This window comes from Quercus robur, chromosome 11 (assembly GCF_932294415.1).
Source record: "Quercus robur chromosome 11, dhQueRobu3.1, whole genome shotgun sequence".
In the NCBI taxonomy this organism is placed as follows: Eukaryota; Viridiplantae; Streptophyta; class Magnoliopsida; order Fagales; family Fagaceae; genus Quercus; species Quercus robur.
In genome coordinates, this window is record NC_065544.1 from 7,334,180 (window position 1) to 7,344,566 (window position 10,387).

Genomic DNA, 10,387 nt, shown 5'->3' on the forward strand with positions numbered 1-10,387 from the left:
ATAGACATCTACTGGCTCCATAAAGATCTGATTGTAACCACTATAGCCATCCATAAAGGAAAAGCATTCCTATCTAGCAACTACAACTAGCAGAATGTCGACATTGGGCAGTGGAAACTCATCTTTGGGATAGGCCTTATTAAGATCTCTAAAGTCTACACAAATCCTTATCTATCCACCCTTCTTCTTCATAGGAACTATGTTGGCTAACCATTCAGGACATTTGATCTCTTCTATGAACCTTACCTTCAAAAGCTTGGTTACCTCAGCTTTGATATTTTCTTTAACATCCAAGCGATATTTCCTTACTGTTTGCTTCACAGGCATTGGTTTAGGGTCAACATTAAGCTAATGTGTAACCAGCTTTGGATCTAATGCTGGCATCTCTTTATGATCCTAAGCAAAAACATCTTTATACTCTTTTAGCAGAGCTATCAGCTTTCTTTTTTCTCCTTCCGGTAGACCTATACTTATCTTAACCATTCTTTCTCTTCCTTCCTTGCTGAGATTGACCTCAACAAGCTCTTCTTGAACGTTCTTCACAATATCATTCATGTATTTAGGGATTTCCTTTATAGGTTCTTCAACTATGTGTTCCCCTCCTGGCTGTTGAGTAAGGCTAAAAGGGTTAGGCCCGCCATTCTCCCGACCCCCTTCCTCTAACCTTCAGAACTCATAAACCACCTTACCATCAAGCTTGGTGGTCCTTCTGATCATAGGAGGTCTTTTTCTATAACCTCTCCATCATCTTCTTCCTCCCTTACTAAACCAGTAGCATTGAAAGGAAGGATTTTGTTCTCTCCCTCAGGTTCGAACTCCTGATACAAAGCTGCCTCTGCATAGTGGAGCTCTGCCCAGTCATAAGGCATCCTAATGGCCTCAATGGTCACAGGCCTACCTCTCCAAACAGCCTTCACACATTGATGATACATGGAAGCCACTACTTTGTGTGCTCTAAGTCAAGGGTAGCCTTGAATAAAATGGTACAGAGTATCAACATCCATCACATGCATAAGAGTACATGCCCTAATGGGCCCTGCCCTCAAATTCAAGGACACATGTCCTAGAGTGCATTGCTGCAATGACCTATCTCTGCCACTTGAAGTGGCTCTCGAATGATTCTTTCTCTTAGAATGCCTAAAGCATCCAATGTCAAAAGCGACAAAATGTTGGTGGAGGCACTAGTATCTACCAAGGCCCTTTTGATCTAGGAATATGCTAGGAAAGCAGTGACATACAAGGGCCTCTCTGTTAAGATTAGTGCCCCTTAAATCCTATTGTATGATGCTATGTATGATGCTATATATGACATTATATATGACTTAATGTTGTAAATAATAAAGCTGTTTTATTATTATCTAAAATAATGGTAACATGAATATTTGGATATTATCATATAGTCCATGAGATGCATAGTATGTGATTTAGTCACAGAAGATATAAGTCACAAGTTTTTTGTAAACTCAAAATTTTAGTTTGTAGTCGGTGATGAAATTGGGCATTTCATCTGCGAAAACTATAACATATCAACTAAGATGATTTGTTTTGATAATGGAAGTGGAGACTTCTAGTTGATATGTTGATATGTTTTAAGAGTTAAGACATATTGAACTGGACCGCTATGAGATTTATTATTCTTCTAATGACTGTCAAATGAATAATAAATCTCACAACTTCTATTTACATCAACTCTTAATCCTGAGAGAATAATGGACCTGGTCATGAAATGTAGGTTGCTTTGATATATCAAGAGTGAAATCTAAAGTCACGGTCAAAACCTCATTATATTGGGCAGCTACATTTAGTGTTGATAGAATATATATTCTCAAGATGGAATACATAATCTCTTAACGAAGGTATAAAATATTCCTTTGAGATAAGTTTAATGGGTTTGGTTATTTAGAATGTTAGGCCTAACTACTTTAGTAAGGAGTTATTAAAGTATATATTTATGAAATTGGATTTCATAAATATATGATGAATAACTTAAAGGATTAAATTGGGTACTCAAGGGTTAAGATGTATTAATCTTCAAAGTGGCAGTTTACATTCATGAGTTTGTATTACTACAAATATTTTATGAAGGGGTTGTATGTACAATAAAGTCTTGGAATATAATTTATTAATAAGATCTAGAGTTCAATTATATTTATATAGTGGTATTAAATATAATTAATGGTAACTTTGGACTTGTCAAGAGTTGACAGAAAAGTCCAAGGCCCATTGGAGCTAGTGTCTTATTTGTTCCCTTTTGGTTCCACTCCAAGCCACATACTAAAGTCTAATTGGAATGGCCTAAGAGGCTAGTCCAATTAGATAATCAGTTATAAGGAGAGAAACATACAAAATTTTGTAAGATGATGAAATTGTTTGTATGTGAGTGTTGGAAACTCCCTTATTTTCCCTTGAACACAAACATATAAACTGATTCGGAGACCACACTTCTTGGGCATCAAGTGGAATTGGAGTGAAGATTAAAAGTGTTCCCGAGTACTTCTAATCTTTGGTTTTGAATTTCACCACACCAAGGTACACTCTCTTGTTCTTATATTCTGAAATTTACATAGTACATGTTATCAATTGCAAATGAAGTAGATCCGTTATTTTTCCACTGGGTATGTATTGTATGCGATACAAACATGTATTTTTTCTACACTTTCACCATCTATGGCCTGGTTGGCTAAGTCCCTGGTAGAGAAGGTCACTGATTTCCTGGTCACTTGATATGTCACTTGCAATATGCTTCCCTTGGAGGCAGTTGTTTCCTGGCTCCTCTCCACCACTCGGGTCAGGGCTTAAGCTGACTCTCTTCTAGCCAGTGGCCTGAGACCCATTCCCTTGAGAAAGGCATGACCTTTATCATCTTGCTAGATTCCCAACGTCATCTCTTCATCCTACAATGACACAAGTGTAGCACTAATGTTGGCTACATTCTCAGCCTCTTCTTCCATAAGGTCCTCACAAGCTATGAAAAAGGTCATTGATACCTTGAGTTTGTGCATTCTTTGGTCTGTACGCTTCCCATTCTTGTTAACCAAATCACCCTTGGCCACCTTTTCATGGAATATGTTTCTCAAAGCATAGCAGTCCATAGTGTGGTAGTCACTCCTCCTATGATAACAACAGTAAAGCGCACCTCACTTTTCCTCCTTTGTTGGCTCACGTTTGCACTCAGATAAGACCACCATGCCATCCTTCACCTAGGCTTCAAAGATGTTGTATAACTCTTCCATTAAGATAGAAAAAGGGGGAGGGATACCACTTCTCTCTCTCTTCCTACCTTTGGCGGCCTTCTTTGGTTCTTCCACCATAGCTACTTTCACCTTTTTGCTTTCCCGCTTCCAAGGTTGTTTAGGAGCACTTGTGGTTTGTGAAGTCAAGTTTTTGGAACGTTTCTTCACTAACATACTTGTTTACCTAGATGCTTCCACTAGCCTTGTGAAACTTGGGATCTGGAGATTCTCCAAATAAGGGTGGTATTCATATAGCATGTCAGCAATACAGATATCCACCAATCTTTCTTCCTCTACAGGGTCATAGCATATCAAGGAGAGGTCCCTGAACCTACAAATGTAGTCCAATAACCTCTCAGATACCATCTGCCTCTCTTGTTGCAGATCTGACAAAGTGAGCCTTTCATCCAAAGCAAAGAGCTTTTTCATGAACTGGGTAGCCATGCCATTCTAACTCAAAACCGACCCTAGCAAACGGTACCAAGTGAAGGCTCGATCATTTAAGGATTTAGAGAACTCCCTGAGTCTTAGCTTAAGGTCATGAAAGTGAGCTGTCAAGGCATCCTCATACCTCCTAATATGCTCTCTAGCATTCCCAATCATGCCATCGCACTTAAGGAAAATGGGAGGTGTATAGTTTGTAGGATAAGGCTTCCTGGCCACTTCTTTAGGGTAAGGAGGCCTTGTGTCAATGTAAGTAGAACTCTCTGCTTTCCTAACCTCAAGCAAAATGGTTGTGATATCCTCCCTAGTTAATTATGGAGATGCTTGAGGTCTCTTAGGCTGCAGAGGTGTCCATTGGTTAAGAGATGGACCTTGGTTCAAAGGTGGAACAAGATTTGACCTTTCGGTCTCTCCTTGAGGTCCTTGGCCTCCTTGTGGGGTTTGAGGGGTAGCTATTCTTTGTCGTAAGGACTGGAGCTCTTCCCACATGGTGGCCTGAGAACACTAAAGGTTCTTAATGGCTGCCATGAGGTTCCTATTACCAGGCTATCTGACCTCTTTAGATGATTCTATGCCCTCGATGTGCATAGAGACATGGTCTACACTTGCTTCTGTTTGCTGGTTTTCTCCTGCACCAACTTGAACACATGCATTTTTCTTTCTCGGAGGCATTGGGTTGTCAAAAAGAAAGAAAATTGAATATAGGACTATAAAGGAACAAATGATATACAACTAAAAGGAAAAATAACAAGAGATTTTCCTCAGTGGAGTCCCTAAAAATGTACATGCAAGTTAGATTATCAAGCTGTGTAAGAGAGTAGATGGTGGATCTAACAGTACATTTAAGTGAAAAAAACTTAAGAACACTAAAAAAATGAAAGATTTAACACTTTGTTGTTAGGAGAAAGAGAAAGTGTAACATGGAAAGTAAAGAAGACATAGGAAGTACGTGGAAACCCTTTGGAATGGATGAAAAACCACAGGTGAGCAAGGGTCATTCCCCTTGCTTTCTTCTATTTTCTATTATATAAAGAAAAGTGAAGGTTTTGTACAATGGTGATGTTCCTTCCCAAAGAATACCTTTTCTTTCTACATCACTTTCCTACCTAAACTTTCTGACTTTTCTATTAGTTTCTTTAGGTTCTTGCCCTGATGGTTTAGTAACATGTTCCTCTTACAGTCCAAGTGTCAAACTGTGATTCCTCCATTTGAATCTCAATACAGCTACTATACTATGTAATGATTGAAGAAGAGATAAAGCACACCAATGTTAGGGTAGTGGAATTGACAGCGGCTCTGCTACTACGTGGGAAGCAAACCTTGGACAAGGAAATGGACATCAAGGATGTTAGGAGTGATACACATGTCTTTAACAATGGTCCAGCACGAGCTCAGCCAATAAGGGGTGTTCTGTAGCATTTGATTATGGGGAGTCGCTATCTCCTTTTTGTGCAAGTGCTGGTTGTCCATGTCAGGTGCAAATCTCACTCTTCCCCAAAATGGTCACACCGTTGGCACGAGCTAAAGATCCCTCCTTCAGCTAGTGTTCCCTTTCCTTCGCTCACAGTTGCTCCATGTGTACGGTTTGGATCCAGCTACGCCAGCATTCTCACATGCCTTGGTCGGTGTAATGTATAGTATTTTTCAATAAAAATTCATAATTTTTCACAATAAAAATTAAATCTACATTTTATCATTAAAACTTATTTTTTTTATCTAACAAATTTCAGATCTGAATATTTTTCATTCAAAATATAGTTTTTTTACATTAAAAATCAGATTTGAGTATTTTTATCAAAAGCATCATTCTTTTTTACATCAAAGATCAAATTTGAACCTAAAAAAAAAAAAAAAAAAAGGGTCATCTTTTAACCCATAATAAAATAGATCAAACATTTTTCTAATAAAATTTAAATATTTTGCATGGACTAAGACATAGGTCTAAGATCTCTAAATAGAATTTAACTATAGATCTAGAAAAACTAACAATTCCACGTTGCATCTCATATTGTATGTATCATATGTCATTAATTGCGGATACATAAGTGGTCATTCATAGTTTAGAAGATTGGATTTTTCTTGGCATAATAGGTGCCTAACACCTTCCCACTCTATAACCTAGCCCCCCGAACCTAAGATTTTTGGTTCAAGATTAGTATTTTATCATTTTCTTTGATAGATTGTATTTAGGACAAAAATTTTGTATCTTTTCACTTATATTGTAACCAAAGCGATGTAAATTGCTTACCAAATGTAAATTCGGTACATTCAATAAAATTCATATTTAATTCATTTTTTACATTTTTTAAAATAAGAATAAGTGACGACTTCACATAAATTAAACCTAAAGAGGTACCACGTACACTCTTTGTGAGCCCAACCGAATCCCGGTTTCTCACAAGATGCAAAATTAATAATTAAGTTTTTATATTCAAGTTCTACTAGTATTTTTTTTTAATTATTAATATAGCTAATCCACTTACTCTTTCATGTGACATATGTAAGGTTAAATTTATTCAATCAAGTGTTGGCTTTATTCCGTACCAAATTTGCTTGTATTTTAACAATTAGATACCCTGTATTTAGGTGGAATTTATGTAAGGGTTGTGTGTGAGAGGGTGTGAAGAAAACTCAAGATGTGTGCAATCAAAGGAGTCTTGCGACTGGATCTCGCGACTGACTCGCGATTGGCAAGTCGCCAAAGTGGCACACGTGTGAAACATGCAAGGAACTGAAGGGTCACGACAGCTAGAGTATTACAGGACAAAATGTACAGTCTGGTCAAACAATTAGCTCACAACTTAAACTTGCGACTCATTCCACTTGCGAGACTGAGTCGCCAGAAAGCCCTATTTGGATGAAAACTGACTTTTCACATTCCTCACATACACTACTATAAATACCCTTATACCCACAAAATGTAGAGGGCTTCCAGAGAGAATTTTGAGAGAAACACTAGAGAAAAACAAGATTGACTCATCCACAATCTTTGTCATTTGATTCTTCAAATTCCTCTACTCTCACCCTCTCCATTGACATATCATTGAGAGGTATATTTTGCCGAATCCCTATCTCACCATACCCATATCAGTGAGGGGGTATTTTAGTGTTTAGGAAGCAGTTCGGAGAAGATCGATTTATTTGGTTGATGCAATGAGCTTATTGCGGGATTCGAAAAGCTAAAGAAGACAAGGTTAGTCGTAACCCTGTTGGAGTAAGAAGCTTGGAGGGCTTAGGTGCATTGGGTAGATTAGGCTTGGAGGGTCTTCTATTATTCATGTATTCCAACTTTATTCTTTAGTGGATCATTTGACCGCTTGAAGGGCGGCAAAAAGGTTTTTACCAAGTTCTTCAATTTCCTCTTCAATAACACATGTCGGTGTTATCTTTGTGTTTGCATCTCTCTTCCTTTACTCTTTATCTTTAATTGCTGCTGTGTTTGTGATTAATTATGGTATAGAGTGTTTTACCTATTTGGTTATAGCTTATATTCATCATTCCACACATATATTGTTTGTATATAAGCTTGTGTTGATATTGTTAAAATTGAGGGTCTAAACATTCATTAGTGTTTTACATACTAATTAAACATTCAACATAGTTAATCTTAGATAAAATTTTATCAATTTTAATTTTGAAATTTTAATATTTGCAGATTTATCATGCTTAAGAAAAAATGTGGTAACCTAATTGTAACCAATTTAGAAATATGTTAGACTAGTAAAAAAAGATAAGTGTTATTATTAGAACATAAAAAGAGGAGAAAAAGAATAGCAATTAACCAAATGTGATTAACTAATTTGAAAGGATTTATAGTATTTTGAATAGATGTTAAAGACATTATAGATGAGGCAAAAAGAATGATGTCAAGAGCTAAGTAAACTAACCTTGTACCATTCCCTCGCTGAGGTGAACGAGAATTCATAACTAAAGCTTATCAAGGAAACGATGTCCAAAATAAAGAATCAGCCGTTAAACTATTTGTAGGCCCAGCCAACTTAGGTAGGAAAATCTGAATCTTGATCCCTGGAGAAATGGGAAACAGATTAGACAAATAAGGCTTTTTTCTTTTTCTTTTTCTTTTTCTCGAGAGAAGCAAAAGATTTTCACCAAATGGTGTTACTAAATGAAACAAATCTACAGAACTTTTTACATATTAGAAAATGTAATAAAATTAAGTAACATGATTCACCTTAGAGAGAAAAATGTGTAGTTAAAAAAAAGCGTAAATTGAACAAACTCAATTAGCACTGATTTTACAAGCGGATCACTCTCAACTCAAGTCGCACGCATTTCACAAGGTGGAGCAATGCATAAAGTGGCAGAAGTTAGCTTTGTTATGGGATTTTAAGAGTGCGCAGAGGCAGAGCAGATGCAAGTAATAAGCAAGAGCAAATCCTGGCTTGCTCTTAAACAGTGTGTGAAGTGTGAGAGCCATTCACAATGGTCAATCCCTCAAGTCTTCTATTATTGTCGTTTTTTCAGCAACCGACAAGATAAGTTAAGAATCTTTGAGTGGATTTATTTCGTCTATTATGAGATAGCTACGTCTCACTCAAATTTTGTATTACGAAAATGTTGTAACTTTAGTATTTTTTAATAATTTTTCTATTTGTTTATCATATTTGAGGCTAACTTTTTTTTTTTTTTTTTAATTTTATAAATATGAGGCTTTATTAATTGAATTAATTGAAGTCTAAATATTTAATGTATTGGATTAAATCAGTGAGACCATAACAATTCTTTGTTTGTTTTAATAAAAGAAGATTAACTACAACAACTATAACATGAACAAAAACAACCTTAGTTTGATAATAAAGAGTTATTATCAAGAGCGGACGTCATAAATTTGAAACTCTCTTAAAAATAAAAGATAAAAAATAAATAAAAACCTTGGAGACCTGGCCATCTTCAATCTGCTTCAGACCCAAAAACACTTAATAGTAGTGTGTGTAGTGTGAACCACGGACAATGGTCTAGTCTCTCTTTAAGATTGTCTTCTATACCAACCAATAAAAACTCATTTTTTTCAAAGAAATTATTAGGCCCTCAACCGATAAGAATTCAAATTGTTTTGAGAAATTGTCAAGTCTTTCCGGTGGAGGCTCCCCCTCATCAAAGGGGATGGGCCAAGGGGGAGGACCCCGAAAGGACATGTCTCATTTATTCCAAAGTTTTTATTTATTTTTAGAATCTCCTTTATTCCAAAGTAAAATCAGCTAGCTAAACATAGTAATACGGAATATATGGCGGAAAAGAAAATCAACCATGTTAAAACTTAATGACTTGTTTGGAAGTTTAAAAAAGGAGGGAGAGTAGAGTAGAGTAGAGGGATGGAAAGTAATTCAATTACCTTATTTGAAAGTTTTTTAAGGAAGGAGGGGGAGGAGTTTGGAGGGGTTTCAACTACTTCTAACCCCTCATTTTTAATTCCCCCAAATTGGAGAGATTTGGAGGGAGAGTAGAGTAGATAAATTATTGACTAGATAAATTTCCCAATTTACTCTTTCTAAATTAATAATAGACCAATGTTACAAGTTCATTTTCAAATAAGGGTAAATTTGTCTATTTTAATCATTTCCTTTACTCTCCATCGTAATTTTTAAAACATCTAAATAAGAGCAAGGGCTAATTACTCCATTCCCCCTTATTAATTTTAAAAACATCCAAACAAGGTGGAGGGGAACCATTCCCCTCTACTCTCCTCCCATTTACTCTCCCCCCTCTCTAAACTATCAAACAGGCCATAAAAGGACATATAATATTTTCTACAATTTATTAAGCCAAGAATCATGATTTAAGCAAAATTACTTTTAAAATAATTTGCTATTGACACAATTTTTATTATAGGCTAATCACCATATATCATATTAATAATTATGAAAATTGTTATACTTTTTGAATTAAAAAAAAATCTAAGTTCACTATTTCTTTAAAAAAAAATGGTAAAAAAATGAAAAAAATAAGTACACTTTGCAATATTTTTCAATAAATCTTTTTATTTATTATTACTTCAACCGTGTTAGCAATCGCACACCTTATCAAGTAAAAATATTGTTTATTAGTTAATGAGTTATTAGTAAGATTAAATTAACTGCAAATTAAAAATAATATGAATTAAATTAACTGTTTTGGTTACCAAATTAACTTAGAGGAGTGACCCAAGATGTAGGACCAAAAATGCAGTCTGTTTAAAGCTGTTTTGTTTTGTTCGTCTATGCCACGTGAAAGACTATTGCAGACTCTGACGTGAGAGTAATAACTCGTTTGATAAGAGATTTTTAGTAATATTGTTATTGTTCTGTGAAAATATGTGTAGGTGAAAAACTGTGTTAAAATATGTGTAATGTTGTTTAAACACTAAAAATTGTTATTTAAACCACGATACCAAACACCCCCTAAATGATTGAAAGTTTTATTTTTAACTTTGGTGGCGTTTGGGTATTGCATTTTCTACTTTTTTTTCTTTTTTTTTTTTCCTTGGACGCGCGTTTGGTACTGTTCATTGTTCATAAACAGTGATTTTAGGTTTATGAACAGTGCCAAACGTGTGAACAATAATTTTTTAATTATTTTCAATTTTCAGCAAAATAAGCAGTATCCAAATTGATCTTTTGTGTTTTACAGCAAGAACACAAACTCAAGTAACATGCATTTTACAAGGCGGAACCACAGGGAAGGGCATCTGGACAACACAAAGAGTGGCAGAA

The 10,387-nt window shown here is 35.6% G+C and overlaps 1 protein-coding gene across 3 annotated transcripts in view; it reads right to left on the reverse strand.

The window, feature by feature from the left end:
• LOC126707733 (cyclic nucleotide-gated ion channel 1-like) overlaps positions 1-8,212 on the reverse strand; it is a 140,207-nt gene extending 131,995 nt beyond the window's left edge. Inside the window, exons 1-2 of one of the 3 annotated variants that reach the window (XM_050407599.1) lie at positions 7,870-8,212; positions 7,565-7,703 (exon numbers count right to left, since the gene is read on the reverse strand). In XM_050407599.1, coding sequence (XP_050263556.1) covers positions 7,565-7,602 — 38 coding nt within the window. In that variant the 5' untranslated portion in view covers positions 7,603-7,703; positions 7,870-8,212. Of the gene's footprint in view, positions 1-7,564; positions 7,704-7,869 lie in introns of those variants that run through there. The other 2 variants (XM_050407601.1, XM_050407602.1) reach the window with 2 other exon arrangements.
• Positions 8,213-10,387: the final 2,175 nt, after the last annotated feature.